The 24,788-nt window shown below is 50.7% G+C and overlaps 2 protein-coding genes across 10 annotated transcripts in view; one reads left to right on the top strand and one right to left on the bottom strand.

The window, feature by feature from the left end:
• Window positions 1–2,939, top strand: part of Adipor2 (adiponectin receptor 2) — a 76,045-nt gene extending 73,106 nt beyond the window's left edge. For all 6 annotated transcript variants that reach the window (XM_034511664.2, XM_076940428.1, XM_076940429.1 and 3 more), the window contains one exon: window positions 153–2,939. In XM_034511664.2, the coding sequence (XP_034367555.1) occupies window positions 153–281 (129 nt within the window). In that variant the 3' untranslated portion in view covers window positions 282–2,939. The remainder of the gene's footprint in view (window positions 1–152) is intronic.
• Window positions 2,700–24,788, bottom strand: part of Cacna2d4 (calcium voltage-gated channel auxiliary subunit alpha2delta 4) — a 116,309-nt gene continuing 94,220 nt past the window's right edge. For 3 of the 4 annotated variants that reach the window (XM_034511952.2, XM_076940424.1, XM_076940425.1), the window contains 12 exons: window positions 18,785–18,846; window positions 17,679–17,723; window positions 17,432–17,494; window positions 12,377–12,447; window positions 11,909–11,984; window positions 11,373–11,425; window positions 10,863–10,915; window positions 10,510–10,530; window positions 8,764–8,881; window positions 7,131–7,243; window positions 6,824–6,906; window positions 2,700–6,178 (listed from right to left, as the gene is read on the bottom strand). In XM_034511952.2, coding sequence (XP_034367843.1) covers window positions 6,074–6,178; window positions 6,824–6,906; window positions 7,131–7,243; window positions 8,764–8,881; window positions 10,510–10,530; window positions 10,863–10,915; window positions 11,373–11,425; window positions 11,909–11,984; window positions 12,377–12,447; window positions 17,432–17,494; window positions 17,679–17,723; window positions 18,785–18,846 — 863 coding nt within the window. In that variant the 3' untranslated portion in view covers window positions 2,700–6,073. The remainder of the gene's footprint in view (window positions 6,179–6,823; window positions 6,907–7,130; window positions 7,244–8,763; window positions 8,882–10,509; window positions 10,531–10,862; window positions 10,916–11,372; window positions 11,426–11,908; window positions 11,985–12,376; window positions 12,448–17,431; window positions 17,495–17,678; window positions 17,724–18,784; window positions 18,847–24,788) is intronic. The other variant, XM_034511953.2, reaches the window with a different exon arrangement.

The following is a 24,788-nucleotide window of genomic DNA, read 5'->3' as shown; positions in this document are numbered from 1 at the left end:
GAACTCGAGGTCCTCAAGGGTTATTCTTGTACCCACCTTGAATTTGAATTGTGTCACATGCATTCTCATTGTCCGTGCAAGCTGGGGAGCAGCGTGCCCTACTGGGGACTGTTAGCGGGCTTCGTGACAGTGGCTCTCTTTTCTCTTTCCAGTTTCACTCTCATCAGCTCTTCCACATCTTTGTGGTTGCTGGTGCCTTTGTTCACTTCCACGGAGTCTCAAACCTGCAGGAATTTCGTTTCATGATTGGTGGGGGCTGCACTGAAGAGGATGCACTGTGATATTCTCCAGGAACCAGGGACTTTGACCCTGAGCCAGGCCTGCCACTCCCGAAGGCCTTACTGGCTGTCGGTGCCAGTGCCAGAGAAGCCCCCAAACTTGGACAGCCTCACGGGCCTTGTGTTGGCCCAAGGGCTCCATGGGGTACAAGACTAAGAAGAGAAAAACAAAAATAAATCATACCTCAAAGGATGGAATGCATCAATTTGGAGAAAAGGAGAAATGGCTCATCCCCTGGCTTCCTTTTGGGATCTACCGATTGAGAGCAACTCTGCAAGACCCTGGCCTGACAGACTGGCTTCTGGCGTGACCGTATTTATTTGTAGAAGATGGGGAAACAGTTTAGTTGGTGGTTCGTTCTTCTCCCTTTCTTGCTCCTTAAAGCAGTAATATGTATGAGTACCATGCGCCAACTGATTGTGCCATTGGAGCTCCTTAAACAATAATCAGAACCAATTTAGGTGAACATTTATATCCAGTAAAGGGGTGGGAGTGCGGTTTTAAGCACTCCTTTGGGAGAACGAAGAAATTAATGTAAATAAGATTTCTAATTTACTGTTTAAATAAGAATTTATATAAACATTTAAGACATAGGGGCAGGGAGGGAGGGAGACATTTTTTTTTTTTAAAAATGAAACATGCAAGTACCACACACTGTTTCAATTTTGCACAAGTGATGGGAGGAGGATGGAATGGTAGCCCCAGAATGCACGATGTCTTGGTGCACCAAGGTGCCTTCCCTAGGCCGATAACACTTGGACCCTGCTGGGGCAGAGTGTACAGCTCCAGCCCAGGAATTTCCTGGCCACTCTCTAAGACTGAGAGCCTTTGAGCATTCAGAGGGGAAGGGATGTGGAAGGAAGTGGTGCTTTCTCAGTGGAAGCAGCACAGGTTGACATAATGGCTCTAGAGAAAGTGTCATTTGAGAGACTGTTATGTAGGCTAGTAATGACCCTTCTGAAGAGTGATGGTTCTACCACAGATGGAATAGAGTTGAAGAAGGGGAGGAGGACCTGAGGGCATTGGCATAGGGCTTGTCTGCGAGGTGGTAGTTCTCATCTGAATAGAGGTATGGCCGTTTTCTAGACCCTCTCTGTGGAGCCTTGAGCCATTCTACAACTTTGCTCTATTGAGAATCACTGCCCTAACTGTCCTTCTTCCGCCTGGAAATCAAAAACTGCCCCATCCCCCCTCTCAGCATCATAGCTCCTGGAATGGAGCCAGCCACTAGTGAGACTCTGATAAGCATGGGTCCCACCTGAAGTCATACAGGCAGGTGTGGAGAACCATCCCCTTGGATTAGGAATGGTTGCGTTTTTCTCTGGCACACTGTCTTGGTAAACTTGGTGTGACCGAACAGATTCTTCTCCCCTTGAATAAGAAAGTCAGTAATACCTACTGTGGAGTTGTTAGCGCTCACTGGATGCCATTTGCAAGAAGTGTGCCTCAGAGTTGAAAAGGAAGTGGTATGTTATTGCCAGGTAGTCTGATAGAATTAAACCCACAATTTTGAATTGCTGCTAGAAGTTACAAATAATTTCTCTGTCCTAGGGCCATCTCATTATGGGTTTTAAAGAGTGGCAACAAGTTGGGTCTTGACTCCTAAGTGAGAAACCAAGCACCTGAGTCTCTTAGACTCTAGGTATCACTCCCTGGGGCTAGTGGGTATTGTAGTATAACATGGGGCCTCAGGCATCTCAAAGGGGTGTTTGGCAATCTGAGGAGGTCCTGTTTATTCAGTAGTGTTTCCTGGTCATTGTCCTTCCTTTACCTTCAGATCTCCATCCAGCTGCCGCTGGGGATCCAGGAAGGAGTCTATTGTAAAACCTGGCAAGAACTTGAGAGTATTTTGGTTGTGGATAAGGTCACTGCCTTAGGTAGACCAAACAGAAAGCTCTGGGTGAACAGCATTGTGCTAGACAGAACTAAGAACAGTGTTAATTCTTCAAGGAGCAGTTTGACAAGACAATGTCCATCCGGTAGGAAGCTCACCTAGGTTTGTGGTAGTAACAGCACATATCGGAAGCCAGACTTACTCTCTGGTCATGTACTTTGGGACCTGAGTATGAGATGCTTCCTCATGACACCTACAGAAGTAGAGGTCTTTGGGTCTAGTCATCCCTCTTCCCAAAGCAGGGAGACTCTGGTTCAACATAGCACAAACTCTTAGGGAACAGAATCACCACCAACAATGTGTAGTCCAATAACTTCCCTTTGGTATGTGTGTGGGCATGTGTGCCCTGTCTGTCTGTCTGCGCAGCTCATACCAACAGCCTCCATGTGCACTTGACCTGTGGTGCCTCCGGGAGCTTCCCAGGCTGGCACCTGAATGCCTTACTCTCAGCAGTCTGAGGCTTGCTTGCTCTGCGCACACGTTTTATTCTCTTTCTCTTGGTTTTTTTTTTTTTTTTGGCCCTAGGCTGGTTAGGAACCTGTTCACCTTCACTCTGTCATCATTGAATAGTGGCCTTTTTCAGTATTTCCTCTCTCCTCTATAAGTTGCTGAAATCACAAAGCACACTTTTGGGGATCACTTTTGGGGATCATAGAAGGTTGGGGTTCCAGAAAGGCATCTATGTGATGGTTCCATTCACTATGGGGACTTCCCTACTTGCTGTCTTCTCAATTTCTCTAATAAAAAGAGCCAAATGGAAAATGAATTTTGTTGTGTTTTTATTGTTTCTCCCCTCCCTTTTTTCTTTTAAAACCTTACCTGACTTTTGGGATATCCTTAAATATCCTAATTTAGTCAGGAAGTTTAGGGAATATTTAGAAACTTCTTGCCTTCAGGAGGTTGATGCAGGAGGATCATGAGTTTAAGGCTAGCCTGGGCTACAAAGACCTTGTCTAAAAAGAAAAAGGTGAGCTTTCTCTGCATCTGGTGACCATCAAGGTCTAAGGGTGTATGGAACCTGACCACATCCACTTGGCCCCTGTATTTTGTCAGAGCCATCTACAAGCCACTTGAAAGTCTCTGGGTGGTGTCACTGCAGCCCAGGAACAGCACTGTCTAAAAGCATTCCCTTCCTCACTGGGCACATTCCCCATGCCCAATCTAAGTTCTCCATGGCTCAGCCCCTCAGAAACCACCAAGGAAGACTTGGGCTGCAGCCTCCTGTCCTTTGGCCACACTAGACTTAGAATTATGAGGTAGGTACACACCCTGTTTTGTCCTGTTTGCCATGGGATAGGATTTGTTTCCTTCCCTAGTCCCATACGTTCTCACCTGTCAAGTTCTCGCACCCTTCCTGATGGTCACCATAAAGAGTGTTTCTGAAGCTGCCATTGGGCCTGGCGTTGGCTCCTCTGAGCCTTTGCTGGTTGTCCTTCTTTGTATCTGAGCCCCTTGACCTCTCTACCTGGTTTTCTGACCTTAGCGTATGGTCAGTCCTACGTTCCCCCGAACCAAAACTTGGCATAGCATCACAAAGTGCTGTTGAAGCCTTTTATTTGAGGTGGTTCTGTTCTAGCACACACACTCTAGCACATTCCTGGTGCTTCTGACAGCGCTCCAGCTCCTGTGGTGGAAGGCAACACAGATAAGGAGAGATGCCAGAATGCCGTATTCCATTCATGTAATCTTGGTGCCAACTTCATTCCTCTAAAGTCAAGGTGCCAGATACTTCGCCTAATCCAGACTGCAGCCTTCCACCGTCTTGAAGGAGTTATGACCATTCAGAAACCTCTGAGGAGGGCTTAGTTTGCAGCTTCGTGTCTTGGCCATCCTCCTACATGTCCTTTGGCAGCACTAGCCTCAGAATTGAGAGGCAGGCACACCTTGTCCATGGTAGGAACATCAGTTCATCAGAAGTGCCTTTTCTTCATCTGCTCGGGTGAGGGTCTAAAACTTAATTTTTCATTAGTGCCAGGCACAAGAGCCCCGTGGCTCATGGCCAGGAGCCGCCTGGAATCCTACACTTAGCATTTCTCTTGTGGCCAAAATAGTTGATAAACATCCCCAAATGCTCTCCCTGGTTGGGTAAAAAAAGATGAGCCCCTCAAGAGACTTGCTGTGTTTGTCATTGACCCCTAATGTTGCTGAGTAGAGGTCAACATGAATGACTAGGAAGGCAGATGCTGTGGCGGCCATCAGGGAAGACCTAGTCTGTCATGCCTGACAATACTGTCTTGGTGGCATGAAGGAGGAAACACTGCTATGACAGTTTGGTACTTCACCTGGGCCTACCCATGAGGCAGCTTGCTAGGGTGAGAGAGGTTAGTATGTTGTTAGTGCTTAACTGTGTGCTAGGATAGCTTTAGGTACTTTGCCCACTACTCCACAAAGATAAGATTTAGAACTAGTTTCCCATCTCCAAGCTTTAGGGTTTTTTCTTTCATTCATTCATTCATTCATTTATTTATTTATTTATTTATTTATTTATTTATTTATTTATCAAGATAAGGTTTCTGCCCTGGGTGTCTGGAACTCATTTTATAGACCAGGCTGGCCTCATCCTTGAGAGATCTTCCTGCCTCTGCCTCCCAGTCCTGGGATTAAAGGTGTGTACCACTGCTGCCAGTTTAGTTTCCTGATTTAAGACAGGTAAATCGTGGGGCTTGAGAGGTTCAGCCAGTGGAGTAGGCAGACCCAAGTTAGGTTCCTGAACTATTGAAACAGTAGGGCTATAGCAGGACAGGCTTGCAGTCTCAGCCTTGGAGAGACAGTGACAGAAGGGTTTCTGGGGCTTGCTGGCCAGTTAGTCTGGCTGAATTGGAGGACACAGATGTTGTGAGAGGTCTTATCTAAAAACATTAAAGGAGTTAATTGAGGAAGGCAGCCAACATCACCTCTGGCCTCCACATCGTTGTACAACCAGGCACACAAATGCACAGAGACATATATCAAAAAATGCCAAAAAGGGCAGGTATATTGTAGAACTTACTTGAGCGTTGTGGCAGGGATTATGTGTTGTTTGCAAACCCCAGGACTTTCCCCGGAAACAGTCTAGTTTCTTTTGTAAATCATGAGCCAAGAAAGCCCACCACGGGTCTTGGAGACCTCACCTAGCTCCCTACTTTAGTGAGGTCTGTGAGGAGCTCGTCCTGCTTCTGCTGTTTCTCACTACCTCCTCTGAATCACGCTTGTCCAGTGCCACGCTGGTGCCCAGTGCAGCAGCTGCGGAGCTCATCCTAATAGCTTTTCCTTTCTGAGACTATAGTTACATCATTTTTCCCTTCCCTTTCCCTCCAAATCCTCCCACACACCCCTCCCCACTCCTTCAGATTATTAGTATGAAAAGGTTGGGATTCTTCAGTGGTAGCGGGCCAGGATAGTTTCCAGGACTTAATGTCTATTGTGGTCCATTTGTGATGGGATTAAAGGTGTGGACCACCACACTTTCCATTTCTTCCCTCTTCTGGTCCCTTTCCTAGTCTCCCGTCTCTCCCTCTGCCTGTGACCCCTTGCACTATCCGTAATGGATGAAAGTACCTTTTGGTGGCAAGCGTGCTCTTGCCACAGCCTCTGCATGGACCTCACTGCTCAATTCAGCCCCTAGAACCCCTCAGATCTGCAGAAGACCAGCCGGGGAAACGGGTGACCCTTGGTAAACAGGAGTAACTGACTTCTGTCCTCCCTTCACTTGAGACAAGAGTAGAAAACTTGAGGTGGCTGGTACCCAGCATCTTGAAGAGCCTTGGGGATCCCTCTAGCAATTTCTAAGAGGCAGAGACTTGTAGCCTAGGACTGAAACCAAAGAGACACCCCGCAGCTGTGAGCTGGGCCCTCATCAGCTGGTAACTTGGTAGAATGTCCTGTAAGGTCTCCCTTCTATGAAAGTCAGATGGGATGGAGTCACCACAGAAGTTGGTGCTGAAGCAGCCAGGCCCACAGTGATAGCAGGAGCAGAGGGGATGAAGGCAGCGTGTCTGAAGCACCGCCACAGTCCTGGGCATTCTCCTAGAAAGCCAGAGAGGTAAGGGGCATTAGGATACAGGTGGCCCTCATAGTCCAAGGGCCAGCATGTACAGCATGAGCACACACAGACAAACCAAGAGCCTGGGAGATGGTGAGGTTTCAAAGAGAAGAAGAAACCTGCCTTTCTTCAAGCTTCTAGGGACAGTAGAGACTGCTTACTTAAATCTTTAGGGCCTTTCTCTCGTAACTGTGTGGAGCTGCTGTCATCTCCCGGAGCACCTCTAGAGAGGTCGTCTGTGGCAGCCATACCCAGCTGAGACTGTGGAGTAAGGTCCCTAGCTTAGGGGTTAATACATACCAATGGCTCCTGTCACTAGCTAAGTAGTGCTGAGGTAGTGGGAGTAAGGCAGGATGTAGGGAAGCTTACTGGGGCCCAGGCCTAGGAAGTACAGATACCCTCAGGTTCTTCCTCCTTTCTCTCTGTCTGCTTTCCTTTGCCCCTCGCCCCACCCTCCAACTGACCTGGAACTCCCCTGCTCACCACTGCCCCTTATTCTGTGTCACACAACCTAATTGTGAATGCAGGGGTCATCAGAGTCCAGAAACATTCATAATCCCAAGAAGTCACACACAGGGCAAAAACTAGGGGTCAAAGTCTGAACCTCTTAGTTTATAGCCTGCACGCACCTCTGGATGGAAGGCATGGCAGGAGCCTGGTCGTCTCCGGGGCTTCTGGGAGCGCATCCTGTCACACTTGACAGAGGCATTATGTGCAGAGCTCACTGTCAAGGTACAACTCTCCACAGTTCTAGAGATCCCGAGCGTCAAGATGTGTGAGGTCAGCGGCCCTGCAAGCACGTGCAGGATGCCCCCCCCCCCCATCATAGTGTTGTAAGCAAGAGAAGACAATGAGAAGCTGGACTCTGCACCCCAAATCTGAGCTGCTCCATGATCTCTCAGCCACTCCCTTCCCCTTAGAAGACAGGAAGGATATATTTGACTTCTGTGGCCTCCTGGAGGATGGGAGAGTAGGCGCTGCAGTCACAGGTACGGTCTGTTACTAGCAGGAGCAGGTTGCTGCTGGGAATCTGTTGCATCACGAATGTCCTGCAGCAGGGAGAGCAATGGGCTCTGAGTGGTGGGAGTGCGGCCTCAGAAGTTCTCTGGGGAGAGACCTTCTGGGGCGCTGGGAAGGATGTGCAGGCACAGGAATATTGAGACCAATGGCCAAGTACTTTTACATGAGCCTTCATAATGGCGCCCCTTTTATTCCCAATAGCCTGGAGAAGGTGAAGAAGGAGTTGTCATTAACATGCACAGGGATCCTTCCCAGCAAACAGGCATACTTATTATCTGAGAGCCAGAGAATTTGCAGTTCTAGGCTTGTCCACAAGGTGGCACAATGCTCCTATATATAGCTTGGGGTTGGGGGTAGGGAAAAGTGCCGGGTAGCTAGTGTTACATGCACAGCTGAGAAAGTTATCAGCAAGCATTTTGTATGGGTCGGGTAATGTTAGACACACACAGGTATACAGAACACATATAAAGCCACGTGTGGCCATTACACTATTGTGTGAATTTGGTGTCGTTCCCATTGTGCACAGGACAAAAGAGGCTAGAAGAGGTAAGCTTGCCTACGGTAGAAAGGACCAGAGGCAGAGTCAAGTCTGTCTGAGAGGAAGCCCTTATTCTCTATCATCCCCTTGATGAGTTCTTCAGGCCTGAGATAAGCACGCCCATAGTGTAGTCCCAGGAAGGCTGTTGTATGTGCCTTAAAGTGTTACGTATGATGAAGAGGCAGAAGCCTAGGTCTGTCTAATGCTACAATCTGAGGTTACAAAAAAAAAAAAAAAAAAAAAAAAAAAAAAAAAACAAACCAAACAAAAAATCTGAGGTTGGCATAGGTCTGTGGTTCCCCAGACATCCTGGTGGCCCCAGGAAGCTGCAAGACTGGCCAAGGGAGCTCCCTGGGGGTACTGTCCTCCTGGGTTGGGACAGATGTCTCTGGGTTGGTTTCTCCAGAGTTAGGGGGTGGAAGTCAGTAGGCATGGCCTTCCAAGCCAGTCTGGATGAAGCTAGGGACTTCTACCCAGGAGCTAGCCTGACTGGATCCTGCTTAGAAATTCTAGGCTTGGGCTGGCAATGTCCCAGGCTCTGACAGCTGGTCCAACCAAGGCCCCCAATCCTGCACTGTGCTTCTGCTGACAACACCCTAGACCTGCACACAGTCCCTGCTTTGTACAGGGCAGAACTTCCTGCCTCTTTCCTGGCCTGTCACATAAGTATTCAAAGCCCTGACACTAGCTTGCTCTGGTTGGTCTGGCCTGAGAAGGGAAGCAAGCCTGTAGCGGTTTCCAAGAGAGACCCGTGGCCTTGGACTTAGACTCACTGACATGGGAATTGGCCTCTGGTCCCTTGTCTCTGTGTCTCCTAAAGCAGACAACCAAACTGTCCATGCCCCACTCCCTCCCTCTGCCTCACTCTGGGTTTTTGCTGCATTGAGGGCTGGGATAATGAGGAGGGCAACTCTTCTTGAGATGTCACTCCTTTCCTCCTGTGGAGACCTTCCTGTGGGTGCCAGGGGCAAGAAGCTGCTGGCCGGGCTCAGTGGTTGCCTGGAGACTTACTTCTGACAGACCCCACACTCAATGATCCCGTTAGCCTCCTGGATGGCTGTCTGGTGCACGAACACTGGGTACTCTGTGTCACAGGGGTGCAGCAGGTCCTGCTTCTTGTGCTTGTGGGCTGCGGGTGACAGGGGAATGTGTGTGAGGAGGGTTACCACACATCACAAAGGCCTTATGAAGCCCATCTGCAAGGGTGACACCCTTCAGTTTACTACAAGGGTCGGGATACAGTGAACCAGCACTCAGCAAAAGGTGCAGTGGAGAGTAGAGGCCCTGTGCTGCTGTGTTGCCCTTCCCAGGGCCCCTGAGATTTATTTCCGGAGCATCCGTAGGCATTGCGCAGCACTGGGTCCGAAAGCATCAACACATTTCACCCCTTACAGCCCAGCAGTGAAGGCAATAGGGAAGGAAGGCAGCGGTAACCATTTTAAACACCCAGAGATAGGGATGCAAACATGATATCGCTTTTGCAAGGTCACACAAGGAGTGAGGAGAGTCACAGGTCTCCATGCCTGGAACCAGACGCTTTCCTCACAATGAAGCTAAGAGGGGAAGCAGGCTTCAGGCTAAACAGTTTCTGTGGGCTGGGAGAGCAGCCATGGCTCAGCTGGCTTCACTTCCTGTTCATGCTGCTGGGCACCCCTGTGCCTGGTCTTCTGGGTCAGAGGCCAGAAGCCTCAACATGGCTCTTCTCCTACCAGGCTTAGAGTTGGGCTATTTTCCTGTCACTGGAGAGGACATTCCAGTGGTGATACCTATCAGAGTCACCAGTGGCAGGACAAGGTGGCTTCCTTGAGGTCTCCTGGCTACCCTGCAGAAGGGATGCACAGAGTGTATATGTCTGGCTGCATCCCGAGGCTACCCTGAGTGAGCAGACTGTAACGCGAGGCTTCTGTCACTGTTCCGGTCAGGAACAGTGAGAACGACTAGAGGTAATTTCCCACAGGAATCACGAAGGGGAGAAAATTCAGGAACTTTGGGCCCAAGGACCTGCCTTGGTCAGTAGTAGCCAGAGGGGTGGAGGGGAAGGAGTGGGCATCTGAGCTTTATATAAGAAAGCCGAATGAGGCAATGGGAGCTTTCCCACTACCAGATGTCCAGAACCCAGAGACTGTTGAGCAGGGTGAGCTGAAGTCTGGCACCATTGTGTCTTAGGAGCCCCACATCTCCATTTGTGTCTCTTGGTTTGTAAAGAACAGATGTCCTTTCCCAGGCTGGCAACAAGCAGCAGCAGCAGCTGGGATAAAGTTTTCCTTTGCTTTGTGTCAGGGCCACCTCAACCTGTCCTTGTCTTTGAGGCGCTCTGGCCTTAGGCACGATTTTGTTCAAGTGTTATCCTGGAGGACCCTCCTTCAAACCTGGAGCTTTGCTGAGGGTGGCAGTTACCTGGGCACAGGTGCCACTGCTTTTGTCTCTGGGGTGGCCTGGTGGCATCTCAACTACATAATGGGCTATAACTCCCTTTAATTACTGGAGCCTCTCAAGGGGAGATGGCTGTTTCCTAAGGCAGGGCTATACTTAAGAGGCCTGAAGTCTGGATTTCTTTGCTTCCCAGAAATGGTGCTTTAAAGAGGATTAAGGGTTTGGGGACACCCCTCCCCCCAACCAAGGAGTGTCCTAGGATAAAAGACTCAGATAAAGAAACTCAGCTTGTGCTCCGCTCCCTGGGTACAGACTTAAAGGCAAGCCCATGCAGCTCCCTGGTACACGGAGATAAGGTAGGATCTTTCAGTCAGAGTTACTTACAGTGATGGAAGACAGCTTTGGCTGCCCAGGGCAGGAGCCCACCACAGGGTTGGACATGGCACAGGAAAGGCACAGGATCACACGAGGGCAAGATGATGTCATAGGGCGGTGATGATGTCATAGGGTGGTGATGATGTCACATGGAGCGAAGGTGTTCAGAGGTGATGTGACGTCACACACAGAGGTAGGGGAGCCCGGAGTGAGGGGGAGGTGATGGATGAGATGAGGTTAGGAACATGAACACTTCGACATCCACCCCGCTGTCACTGACCCCAGACAAAAGCTTTCCAGCGAGCTTACCAGAGTGCTGCCCACAGCTGCCACAGCTGCCACAGCTGCCTCCTCACACTTACCCTCTGACCCTTTGTCCTGCCAGGATCCCCAGGCACTCCACTCTAACAGGAACCTGTAGGATACAGGATGCGGTCTTGGGGGCTGGTGTGTGCGGCGCTCGGGATGCCTGCCACTGCATCTAGCTGCCACTCCAGGAACCTGTCTGTCTGCAGGAGGGCATGAGTGGAGGAGGGATAGGGTGGGGTTGCATGCCTCCCTCTTCCTTTGGCCAGGGAGCCAGGCTATCTTCTGGGTCATTGGCTACTGTTTTAAGGATAACCTCATGTACCAGTCTCCATATGCAAAGGAGTCCTCTCCTACCTGTCACCCCTAATCATGACACAGTCCTCCCACCCAGGGAATTCTCTTCACCTGGGACCCCAAGATTCATACCCCATCTACAGGGAGCCTTTGGTCCCAGGCTCAAAATCCAGCTCCCAGGTGCAGGGACTCTTCCCCTCCCTTCCCCTAACCCCTACCCCCTGCCCCATTCCCCAGCATGGGTGGTTCTTCATCTAACCCCTACTCACAGCAGGCATTCATGCAGTAGCCACCTGGCCACCATCAAGAAGGCAGAGAGAGGCTGGAGGAGAACACAACTATTTCAGGGAAACACCAGTGGTGTCCTGTAACAGCCACCCTCCAGGTCCCACCTGCCTGTCCCCACAAAGGGAGCACCAAAGCAGAGTGCTCCTTCTGCATGTCAGCCACCCTGCACAAGGGCCTTCTGTAGGTCAGACACCCCACAGTGGGCTTTGACAAACCCTTCATTTTCATTTGTCATGGTGTCTGGTCATTTCCCATCTCTGGTGGGCCAGTGATGAGGATCCGTGAAGATCTTAACATCAGGCTGGGGGGTGAGGATGTGCTCTTAGTGTCTGGACACCTCTATCTTACCAGTACCATCCCCTAGGACAAGACAACCCACAGCCCCAGGGGAAGGGGACAGCATCAGGACAGAGTCCAGGGTAGCCTGAGGCAGAAGGTCTGAGGCTGGATGAGAATGGGACCAGATAATATTCTCAAGGACGTGCTCTGGCAGAGGGAAGGCCTGGGTGACACTCACACTCATCAGGGATCCAGCTGCACTGGGGTGATGATCTGGGAGCTTGCACATAGCCTGGTAGTCATACATGGTCACGCTGAAAAGCAGAAGCAAGCTGTGTCGAGGACAGAACCACTCCACGCCCTAGCCCGGAGGCCTTGACAGCAGAACTTATGCTGACTGGGAACCATGAGGGCACCCAAGTTAGAACAGTGAACCAGAAGCCAGCCCCTGCCAAGATGGCATGCTCGCCAAGATGGCATGCCCCATCGAGTTTGGACGGTTTCAAGGACTTGAGCAGTATGCTTGCTGTCTTAGCCTGTGGCTCTCCTTAGAGCGCCGAGCTGAGGCTGGAGAGTCTACCTGAGGGATGCTTGCACAGCCTTACACCCAGTCCTAGATTGGCTTCAGTCTCTGTCTCCAGTCTGGGGGCTTCTGAGGTCAGACTGAGGGCTATCTGAGGAGCAGGGGGAGCTGCGTTCCACTTACCGCCTGAACACCCCCATGCTGAGAAGCTGCATCATGAGAGCACCATCCGCTTCCCCCAGAAGTCTTCCCATCTGTGAGGGGGGAACTAGAGCTGCCACCAGCTGTCTCTGTAGACACGCTTCCATGGATTCAACACTTCCATGCAATCCTCTCCACTTCCCTGGAGCCCTCCCCACCTGCAACTGGCTGCTGCAATCTAATACTTCCTAAATCATGCTGTCACCTGCAGCTGGCTATGACGTCAGCCCAGAGGGTTCTCAAACAAAACAAAACAACACAACAAAACCCCCTAAACAATAAGTACCTCCCCCCAAAAAAACCCAAATCCAAAACAGTACAGAGTTCCTTCGAACAGTCCATGTGAGTCAGGGCTTTCAAGAAGATGAGTTTGTGGACCTTGTTTGTTGGATGTGCTTTTTGTTAGTTGTGGTGGTGGTGATGATGATGGTGGTGGCAGTGATGATGATGATGGTGGTGGTGGTGGTGATGGTGATAGTGGTGGGGGTGTGGTATGGTAATGTTAGTGGTAGTAGGGTGTGTATGGGTGTATGGTAGTAATGTTTGTGGGGTAGTAGTGATGGTGATGGTGGTGGTGATGGTGGTGGTAGTGTGTGATGTCAAAGGCAGTTTTTCGACAAGTTCTGCCATGGGCTTCACTCATACTGGCCTCTTCTGCCAAGGAAGGTAGGAGGCCTGGCATTGGCCACCCCCAACCCCATCCCCAACCCCCATGGTCTGTTTCTCCTCTGTAACTGTTATCTTTCTGCATCTATACCTGAGTATGCTTGTCTTTCACCTCTTGGGCTCTGACTCTCTTTGGGCATCTCTACCTTCTCTTATCCCTTTCTCTGCCCCTAGGTCTGATGCCAAAATAATCTCAGGTAGCTTGGGTGTGAGAAAGTGTTATCTACGCCGTCCCCTGAAAATAACACACATACATACACACTCACACACACACACAACAACAAACCCCACTCCTCCCTTTGTGTTTGTGGTAGCTTGAATATGCTTGGCCTAGGGAGTGGCACTATTAGGAGGTGTGGTTTTCTTGGAGGCAGTGTGTCACTGTGGGCATGGGCTTTAAGACCCTCATCCTAGCTGCCTGGAAGTCAGTCTTCTCCTAGAGGCCTTGAGATAAAGATGCAGAACTCTCAGATCCTCCTGCACCACACCTGCCTAGATGCTGCCATGTTCCCGCATGAACCTCAGAACCTGTAAGCCAGCCCCAACGAAATGTTGTCTTTATAAGAGTTGCCTTGGTCATGGCGTCTGTTCTCGTCAGTAAAACCCTAAGACAGTGATCTAATCAACCAGTATCTGGGGATAAGTGCAATTATTGCCCAGCATCCTCTGAGGCTCCTGGAGTCATTACTACCCCTGCATTTCTGAGGAAGGTCTGACAGTAAGAAAGCACATCTTGGACCCTGAAAAATACTTCTGCCTCTGCAAACAAAACTCCATGTCCTAGAACAGGGAACATTTCAGCAGGACATACCCACTGTCCTTCCTTTACTACGGAACTTTGACTGCAATAATGTGAGCAATGTGGTCCACAAAAAGACTTCACTTCCCAGAAATCCTTGTACCAAGGGCTGGCCAATGAAATGGTGCAAAGCCCAGCTGAGGACTTCTGGGAATCTACTTAAAGTGAAAGGCTCCTATTAGGGGCTGTTGCCCTCCTGTGTGGGAAATGGACCAGAAGGCCCGAGCTCCCTTGGCTGTGATGCCATCTTGAGAACGCCTTTCCTAACAGATACATTTACTGTTGGCCTTTGTCCACCTGGAGTAGAGCCTCAGACAGAAATGCTGAACCTGCAAAGGGAAGGTTCCAATGTAGATTTTGGGTCCCTTCTTACATCAGGACCCGGATTTAACAGGTGCTACACCAGGAACAGTGCTGGAATCCCCAACCAGAGATTATCCATACATATAGCACAGCCCACATGCTGGTAGAAGTCTGGAAGATCCAAAGGCCTAGGGTTGCCTGCGTTTAGTGTGATATGAGCTTAGGATGGAGTCAAGGTCCTATGAGATCTGCCCTGGAGCCTAGAGTCCAGTGGCTGGCTTTGGCTGGGAAGAAATTAGATGTGAGCTCATTGATTCCTGCTGTGGGATAGTTGTCCCAGTGCAGGGCTCCCTTGCCTGCAGTGTGGCTTCCTGTCAAATACCCATCCATGTGCTGTGTGTACAAACTGGGCTGAGTCCCAGGCCTGTGGATCTAGCATGGCTCAGCTTACAGCGTATCCCAGACAAGTCCAGATGAGGAGAGAGATACCAGCCCTGCCAAGAAGCTGCAGCTCCGGTCTTGACACGAACCCTAGAGCTAACCCAGGGGTTGATGCCCCTTATCCTTGGAATTCAGAGACTTGCAGGGTTGGCTGTAATTCTATGAGGCCCAACCAAGTGCATCAGAGCCAGTGGACTCTGCTGAGTCGTGACAGAGCAACTTGGACAGGGTATTGAAGGACTCAGGGTGGTTACCAGATGATAGGGATTTGTACCCTCCCTCTGTCCCATAGACAAAACTAGTTTGAGTTCACCAATTATCCGCAGATAGCAAGATCCCTGCTGAGACCTGTCTCTACCCCATAGCACTACACAAGCCCTGGAAGCCCTGGATATGGTTGTTCATTCAAGGTGTGTGTGTGTGTGTGTGTGTGTGTGTGTGTGTGTGTGTGTGTGTGTGTGTGTGTGGTGTGCTTTGAGAGGGCATGTCTTGGAGCTGGTAGAAGCCTCTAGAAGCTAGTTTCATTTATACTCTTCATAAAGGATTTGGATTAGCTTATAAGCCTATGAAAAATATAAGATAACCCAATATTGGAGAAAACGAAGGCACATAAGCTAACTACTTAAAATAGAGAATGAAAATGTATGTTACAGCAAATACAAATCTCAGAACAAACTGATGGATTCTGCAATGTCCTGGGATTACAATGCATGAGCGTACCAGCAGGGATGCTCTAGGTAGAACTGAGACAAAGTAACTCAATATGTTATTCGAGGACCCTGGGGTCTCCCTCCCTGAGGTTGCCCTACCTATGCTGCTTGTCTGAGGTGTGCTGGGCTGAGGAGCAAAGATTGACAAGCTAGGGTGGAGAGCTCCATTTGGCCTGTTGAGGACTTATGTGGGTTCTTGATCAAAGAATGGCCTTTTTGCTTTCAAATGGTTGGGGAAAAGAAAATCAAAAGGCCATTAATATTTCAAGCTCATGAACATTACATGAGATGGTTCAGTATCCATAGCAGATCCTGTGGAAACAGTGCCTGCGTCCTGTGCCTCAGCTCTTGCTCAGTCACCCTAAGAGGCTGCCAATTCTCAAGGCTGAGGCCCCCCAAATGCTCTCTGCCCCTCCATGGACCCCACTGGCTTATGCTCTGGCACACTCTTGGGCCTGGGTGTAATCTTACCTCTTCTGATCAAATAACCTGACTCCCTCGGCTACTCCTTAGGTTCATGGCTGTCTTTAGACCCTTGAGCAACCCAACAGGAGACCACAGCCAGTCATGGTCATATGGCAGCGGGACTAGGGTTCAAGGGACTGAGACACCCTGTTGTCCTGGGGTCTCCTCAGTCACAGAGTCAGCTTTTGTTTTCATCTGTTTTCTGACAGAATGGACTGACTATCTTTGTGTGGAGAAGGGTGGTGACTGGGAAAAGTGGGAAAAGGAAGGAGGCTGAACCAGCACTCAGGTGCCAGGACTAATGATTGGCCAGAGTTCTGATTGACAACTCAGGCTTTTCCAGTAGGAGGAAACAAGGAAAGCAGCTTTCTCCTTTCAGCTCTTGCTGCACACTTAAAAACCGTCATGCCTGGCTAGCACATGCCTTTAATTCCTGTTCTCGAGAGCCAGAGGCAGGTGGCCTGGTCTATAGAGTGAGTTCTAGGGCAGCCAGGATTATACAGAGAAATTCAGTCTCCCCATCTTCCCCCACACCCCAAAACCAAAACAAACAAGGAGTGAGAGGGGAGAGGGGAGGAGAGGGGAGAGGAAGAAGAGGGAAGAGGGGAGAGGGGAGAAGAAGAGGGAGAGAACTGTCCCTGGGGTACCAGCCCTACAGTCTTTCGGACCTCTTCTCTCTACCTTCTATCTGTGTCCAGTCTCCTGATGCTCTACTCCCTGTCATGTATTGACAGTTTCCATGGACCCTCAGCCCCACGTGTGCCAGGCTACAGTATGGCTTTGGGGGACAGAGACCACCCTGGCTATGACCCTGGTCAGTGTCAGCTCTGATCCTGCAACTCTGCCAATATCCAGGCACCTGGAGCCTCCAGCTTGGGGTTGAGCCCTGACATCAGGTGGCCCAGCCTCTGGTTTTCAGGAAGAAGAAACTGAGGCACAGATCTTGGAAGCTGCTCGCCAAAGTGAATATACACCTTCCTGCTGGGGAGTATGCAGAGCTGCGGGCTTGTGTCATGGAGCTGGTTCAGGTGGATGTGTTCGGGTTTAGTTCCAGGCTGAACAGCTTCTCTTAAAGTATAATTCCTGGCTAATTTTAGGGTCTGATCTGTGGCTGAGCAGATATAAAATTACCATCGTGGCTTCCTCTTTTGCCTGAATAGGTGGCTGGCGGGAAGGCAGGCTGCTGTGTGATGGGGAGGATGGTCCCTATGGGTGCCCTGGCTTGGTGGCTAGAATCAAATCGTCAGAGAGGAGCACAGACAGAGTTCCTCTGGATACCATGATGTCTACCATGGGGTGGGAGGATGGAGAGAGGAGGCAAGATGCAGGCAGCAAAAGTCCCTGATGGTTGTGTGGGGGAGGGGGGCAGGGGACACGGTGACAGTGCAGCGGGGCTCTCTCAGAGCAGGCTCTTACTGAGTGGCTCCTTCAACATAGGTAGCACTTCCTTTCAGCATTTCTCAGAAAGGTCAACTTAGTTACAGTTAACAGGGAGCATTTTTGCATTTGAATGGTGTTCCTCATGTGGAATGGATTGGGGAAACAACTTCTACCCAGATTTGCATCTAAGTGGACTGGAAGGCCTCAGCCTTTTGCCTCTGGCTGACGTAACCGCTAAGGTCTAGACCTCCTTCTAGATGCTCAGTCACTCACCTCTTGGGGTCTCTCTGAGATCAGAATAAAGCCGTTGTTGTCTATGACGAAGCAGTCCAGATCCTGGGGGAAGAGGCCGGGACAGGAGGTCATAGCCAGGACTATTGCTGGCTCCAGCCCTCCTGTTCACTCTAGCATCTGAGGAGGGCGGAACCCTGCAGTCAGGGTCAGGAAGGGGGCATTTGGGAAAGAATTGGTCCACAGAGAGACACAGGACACTGAACTTGTACTCTCAGGAAGAACTTACTGGGTCCTCGCAGGTCTTCGGGCACGGCCCCTCTACGGCGTTGCACTGGAAGGAAGAGGAGACATCTGTGAGTACTGTGCACCTTTGTGGGTGTAAGTGCATGCTTGGATGTGTGTGCCTGTATGTAGTGTCAGGTGTGAGGTCTGTGTCTATATGTATACAATGTGTATGTGTTACAGGTAGGCTTATGTGTGGTGTGTATGTGGAGTATTTGAACACGTTTTTATGTGTGGTATGCGGTACATACATTATATGTGCAGGTGTCTGTCTGTATATGTGCAGTGCGCTATGGATATGAAGGTGTCTTGCAAACAAATGCACACGGACTGTCTTGTATGTGGAGGTTCTGTCTGTGGTGTGTCTGTTTATATATCCTGTTTGGCACATTTAGGGAGTGCCAATTGTATGTGGCGAATCTGCCTGTGGTAGATGCAGTATATGAGGGCATGCCTTGTGTACCTGGCATGTGTACACGTATGGGGGTGTCTCAGCAACAGGGTACTGAGCAGCAGGCTGTGCTCTTCTGAGGACAAACATGGACCACTGGCATGGCACTAGAGCTTTCATAGGGTGAGTCCTTATTGTTTCCCTTCACCTCCACATCCCTGTACCTTTACTATGCAAGTGCCTGTGTCCAAGGCAAGGGACCTGGCGGCCAGGAGTGAAGGAGCAGAAGAAGCTTCTCACTATGAGGAGGCCTCTGGCTAGAAGGATAGTGAAGGCTCTAGGTGTGTGTGTGTGTGTGTGTGTGTGTGTGTGTGTGTGTACACAGATGGTAGAGCAAGGGAAAGTCCAGGAGCCTGGACAGCAGATGAGGCCTGGGCCTTGGAGGAAGGGGCCAAGTGAAGCTCTGCCTTCCTCTGTAGCAGAGGAGGCTAGGATTGGGGGCAACAGCAATGGCCCTGTCTTACCCTTTGCCTTGGGTCTGATCAGGGACAGGGCACTGGGGTGGGCGGAGGAAGAGGCCCAATCAGCAGGGTTCAGGGAAGGTCAGAGAAGGCAGAAAGAGAATGGGAGTGTCTCCTGTGACACTGATGTGGGGCCAGTTCTTTCCTATGGATAGCTTGTTGAGTCCTCTTCCCACTTCTGAGCCCCCAGTTGCCTACCTGCTGCATGGCTGCCCAGAACTGGCGCTGGAGGTAGTCTGCTTGCATCTGGATGCCCACAGCTGCAGGGAACAGGAGGGAGGAGGGCAGGGCCAGATGAATGTTTGGGAAGGGAGGAGGCAGTGAGAGAAGAAAATAATAGCATCCACTTGAAGAGAGGAAGCTTATCAACCGCGGCTGAGGAGGAGAAGCAGGGGCAGGTGGGACCAAGGAAGGCTGAGTCTCTGGTAAGGGGCATCTAGGGCCTCTGGGAGCAGGAGCCTGGTGGGAATCCAGGCCAGTGGATTCTCCCAGTGTGAAAAGCAGTCCCAAGAGATGCCTGAGAAAGGTGAGGCTCTAAGGCCAGGGATCCAGCCCTCGGGTCTCGGGAGCTCAAGGCACACTCGCTGTGCGCTCTTTTCCCTTTGACCCAGTTGAAAAAAGAAGCTGGGGAGAGCATTGTCTGTGCAACATCACGGGACCAAAGGTGGCAAACTGAGTCCGGAATGAAGGCCTTTGTGAGTCTGTCAACTCAGGATCTCAGCCCTGGTGTAACTTCCTCGGTAAGTGCAGCCCCTGTTCACATGGAGGAAGAAAGCTGAGCTGCTGAAGGCAGCAGTCATAGCCAGACCACCCGAGTTTGCAAGGCCATTTCCTGGAGACCAGGGAGGCCATCAGTGCACAGATGCTTCCCTTGTGATGTCTCCCATCACAGGAGCCATCTGTCTCTTTGATTCCCAAATAGGTCTGGAGAACCCAAGGGGGCACTCACATACTAAGAGAAATCTGGGACAAAGAACGACAGGAGAACTTGGGGCCAAAGAATAGAAAGAAAAGGCAGGGCTATGCTGAATAGAAGGTCTACAAAGTAGGCCAACTTCTTAGTGTCTAGAATAATATTAAAGACATTCTGGGTGTTCTGGGTGAGTCAGGCATCTTTACAGGCAGGAGGATGTTGAATTCTTCACAGACTGGCGTTAGCCTCATTTAGACTTCATGGGCTGAGGGAACAGAAGCTGAGTAGAGGTTCCATGGCTCAGAAGTTGCCAGCCAGGAGGGAACAAACCTAGCTTCAGTCTGGGGCCCTGACCCTATAAGGCATAGCTCTGATTTCTCCCCTCGCTGTCTGGGTGAGAGGCCTGCAGCATGTGGGCAGGCCTCTCATACACACTGAGTACAGGATTGGCTTCTTCATTATGCCACCTGCCTAAGAAATTCTAAAGCCACTCGTTGCCCATTCTGACTCCAGTGCCTGGTGGTTCTTCCACGGATGTGCTTGTGTCCCAGTGTGCCACAGGGTGTAGATCTGTGTCTTTCCTCAGAGACAGTGGGAATCCAGCCTGGCAGGAGCCTGGGAGGTTTGACAGGGAAGGAGATGATGAAGTAGTTATACCAGCAGAGTTCCAGCCGGTGCAGCTGGAGCATTGGACTTTCCAGGGCCATGACCCTGCTCTGGCTCACTTGGGCAACGAGTCAAAACTGTCACTGTTGGTAAGCTGCCCCCTCAGACTTTTTGTTGTTCTTCATTTTGAAGCAGGTTTTGCTACGTTGCCCAGGCTAGCCTTGAACTTATGATGTGTCTGCCTCTACCTCTTGAGTAGCTTCGATCACAAGCCTGTACCACTGTTGAGGCTCAGGGGACAGAAGCTGCAAGGGCTGGGTTTTCTAGACCAGAGCCTCCTGGAGCACAGCTGAAAGTCGCTCTGGAGTTTCTCATCCAGGTGGCAGGCTAAGATTGGGAACCTGGATTTCTCATGGCAACGGGTGATGCTGTGGCAGGTCCCAGGAGCCACTGACCCAAAGCTTCTCATGTAGATGGGTTTTACAAGAGGATGGTGATGTCCTGCCCTGTCCTGTCCCAAACTGTAACCACTAATTACCTATAGCTGCTGGAAACTGCACATGTGGCTTGTGAGATTGGGGGCCTGGATTTTTAATATTATTTCATTTTAACATAAATATGGGTATCCCTGTATAGCTGGCAACTTCCATGTTGGATAGTATAGCCATACAGCTGAGTTTGCAGCTAGAAAAACAAAAACAAAAACAAAAACCAACTGAGATTCTAGGAGGCCCCTCCTCTCCCTCACAGCCTCAGGATTTCTGAGGTGAATTTGGGGAGCCTCTGTGATAGGGGACAGTCAGGCTTAAAGGTCCCTGTGGCTGAAAGGGACAGGTGGGCATGCAGATCCATGGGAAGAAACACAGATATAGCAAAGCCATCCCAAGTGGGCGAGTGCTCTGTCCCAGCGAGTGTGCTGGCACTCTACTCTCACTTTTTCCTGAGGGGGCAGGGGCTCCCATTTTGCCCTTCTCCCTTTCTCACTGAGGACTGCCCAAGGTGCTCACTCCACACAGATTTCCTTCACCTGCAGAAGCAGAGGGCAGGGGTGCTGATGCTGAGGACAGTCGACCCCTTGGGATGGAAGGAAGCTTAGGACTTCATCCTTGGCTTCAGTAGTCAAAGGGTCCCAGAGTGTTTCTAGAATGGAACTCTGCTCTTTCTTCAGTGACTCAGGGTGGGTCCCATGGGACCATGCAATTTCCAAGACGGAGGAGGTGTCAATGACTCTGATATGGAAGGTCTGGAGAAGGTAGGGCTTGATTCTACCTCAGTGACAGGCAGGCTTCAGAGCTCCTTGGGTAGAAATGAGGGCTGGGTGAAGGGCAGGCTAGTGCCAGTTCTAGCCTCAGCTCCTACAAGGCCAGCTGTGTACCCACTGCAGAGTTCGGTATATTCCGGTAGCCTCCTGAGGCACTATGTCACTGTGAGTAATCACATGTTCAGAAGCGGAGGCCACCCTCCAGCTGAAGGCTGACCGTGTACTGTCTGCTCATTCTGTCCATGGCAGTCATTTCTTTTCACCTCTGTTCTGAAGACCTTGGTTCCAGGACGCCATACCAAAATGAGTACACACTGAACACACACACACACACACACACACACACACACCCCCCACACACACACTGCTCACTTCTGCTGTGACCGCCAAGACAACCTTCTCTTGCAGTGTGCTTTTAGGGTTCCAGTTTCCTATGCTGGCCTTTCTTTGACCCGTTCTCCTTTACTTGACCCTCACCCAACCGTCCCATTTACAGCAAAATTTAGATCCCTGCAAACCCACGAGGCAGCCTGGCTGGTGTCTTTGCCATCAGCCTGGATCACAGGTCAGTTCATTTTACTTCAGGGCATCGCGTCAGTTGTCTCTTTCTGGAATGCTCTTACCCCAGAGCTCAGCGTGGCTGGCTGGGATAATCAGATCTCAACTCTTTAAAACCGACTCAAACCTCATCACCCGGCAGAGATTTCCTTGACCTTCCCAGCTAAACCAGCCTTCGCCATCATCATTTGCTCTCTCTCTCTCTCCCCTCCCCTCCCTTCTCCTCTCCCCTCCCCCTTTTCCCCTTTCCCCCTCTCCCCTCCCCCTCTCCTTTCTCCTCATCCTCTTCCCATCTTACCCCCTCCCTTACACCCCCCCCCCCCCCACTGCTGGTTTATTTTCTAAGTGATGAGATTTGTTTACGTAGTTGACAGAGTGGGGTTGACAGAGGGCAAGCAGACTGAGCTCTGACTCTAGAACACTGTCACATAACAGGGTTCAGTAAACATTTCTTGGGCTAAGTAAATAAATGTGTCAGCACTCGACTGGGAGGCACGTTCATGGGTGGCCTCACTTCCCTGTCTGACCTTCCCAGACTCCCCCTCCCCTACGGAGCACCAGTTCATCACTCCCAGTGACCTCCCACCTAAGAGATTTATCTCCGTGCCCCAAGCCCTTTAGCAATCCGCTGGGAAACGAGAGATTTAAGTGAGAAACAAAGTGGCCCTTCCTTCTGGTAAGGAGGGCAGGAAGCTGATACAGAAGTAGGAAGAGAGCAAGGGCACAGGAATCTCCAGCCAGGGATCTGCCCTGCCCGAGGCTCGCACTCTCAAGCTTTAGTTCAGCCCCAGCACATTTACAGACAGCTCAGCCTTCAGGCCAGTATCCCTGTTCTGTTGCTGTGGTAGACTCTAGGGACCAGAAGTTCTTGGAAGAGGACAATCTTCCTGAGTCACCTCCTGCTACCTGTTGTGTGGCTGCAGCTGTCCAGAATTTTTGATGAGAGTCAAGGGTAGGAAGCCTTGCTGCATGGCTTTCCTGGGGTAGTTAGTTCAGAGAGCTTTCCTTATGGTTGGGTCTGGTTGGTTTTAGACCTTAACCTTAGTTTGTGAGAAACCTGCCACGAAGGATAAATTCAGATGTCTTTCTACCTGCCACAGCTTACCTGGGTTCTTCCCCTACCCTTGTCCTTCCTGCCTCAGGCTGCCTTCCCATCCTGTGGTCGGTCCCTCCACAGGGACCTCATGTTTTCCTCCCACACCCCAGTGCTTTGGTATCTTCTCAGCTGGGCTCATAGCCTGACAGGGCACCACAGAAAAGACCACAGGCAGCTTAATGGGGCATTCATCCTTGATCTGTGGTGCTGCTTTGTCACCAGGGATGGCAAAGAAAAGCGCACACAAACCAGCACAAGCATGCACATGCACGCTCACACACACACACACACACACACACACACACACACACATCTGGAGCACCAACTTTTCCCTGCTGGCCTCTGCACCTGTGTTGATCCTTCTTGGCCTCTGGTTTAAGCAGGGACTGTGAGGGAGGGATTTGATTTCTGCAGCTGTTAGCTGTGGCCCTGGTACTCAGTGAGTACCAGCATCCTAGGGTTCCTGGGCTGAGGTAACTGCAGAGCTCAACCCACCTGCTAGTTCTGTAAGGCAAGAACTCAGCAAGGGGTAACTGCTTAGCTGCTAGCTACTTGAGAAGCAAAAGGCATAGACTTAACCAACAGGAGGGCAGAGAGCTGTGGGTGATAGGCAAAGGCAAGGCGAGTTATCCCCAAACAGCTCACAATACAGGACACAAAGCTATCACACAGACTTCTCTGTGATCAGAACCATAAAGTGGCACAGAGAAAAAAAAAATCCCTGCAGAGGGATGTTGGGGTATTGCTGTTAATTTTATTATATGAGGTGTGTGTATGTGTGTGTGTGTGTGTGTGTGTATTCATCCCAAGGACAGCCTGTGGGAGTCTCTTATCTCCATGTGGGTTCTGGGAGTCCACCCCAGGCTCTTAGGCTTGACAGCAAGGAGAGCCATCTTGCCCCCACCCCCACCTTCTGGAGCTGAGTTTTTTAAGGTAGGGGTAGATCACTATGAGCAGAGATCACGGTGCTCCTGAAGGGCCTATTTTCCTGAGACAGGAGGTGGGAGTGTGTTAGGGTAGTGGCTGGTTGCCTGTTGGAAGGGCAGGCACAGGGGACTTCAGAAAGGATGGGAACTCTCACAGATCTGTTGGGTTGCAGTCCTGAATCAAGGTGCCCCCAGCTTTCATCCCCAGCCCTGAATATAACACAGAGGAAGGACCCTGGGATACATATTCATGCTGTGTTACCTACAAGCTAGACCATCTGCTGGACCAGCAGGATGTAAAGGAAAGAGGCCGTTTCATGCTGCAGGCTGGGAAGGCCAGCTCCTCTTCTGGCTTAGCCTCTGGCTCAGTTCAGCTTTGGAAGGAACACTATCCATGCCAGTGAATGGCAATTTGTTAGACTTGCTTTGTCTTGATTGGGAGAGAGGCGTCTCCATTCCTGGATGCAGCTTTCTGACCCATCCTTTAGACCAGTAAGGCCAGTTCCTTCAGTTCCCTGTGGGCACCGAGGCACATGGTCTCTGTGCTTGTTGGGCACCTGGTCCTCCAGGTTGCAGCTGCCTGCTCAGACACTCCACTCTTCCAAATAGTCCTGGCCAAGGGTGGTCACATCTAGAGATTCAGCCCCTTGTCTAAAGGGCCCTCTCTTGCCTTGGCATCTCTGAGGACCCTCAGCATTCCTCTTGCAAGAGAACTCAGCCTGTAAGGAGCTGTCTTTTCTTTATCACAACTGGGGTCTGACACAGGAAACAGACCTAGTGTTCCAGTAGGTCTTAGATCTAAGACGGTCAGAAGGGCTGTGGTCTGGGTACTGTACCCCTTG

The sequence above is a fragment of the Arvicanthis niloticus genome, chromosome 9 (genome assembly GCF_011762505.2).
Source record: "Arvicanthis niloticus isolate mArvNil1 chromosome 9, mArvNil1.pat.X, whole genome shotgun sequence".
In the NCBI taxonomy this organism is placed as follows: Eukaryota; Metazoa; Chordata; class Mammalia; order Rodentia; family Muridae; genus Arvicanthis; species Arvicanthis niloticus.
This window is presented reverse-complemented; position numbering and strand designations above follow the sequence as displayed.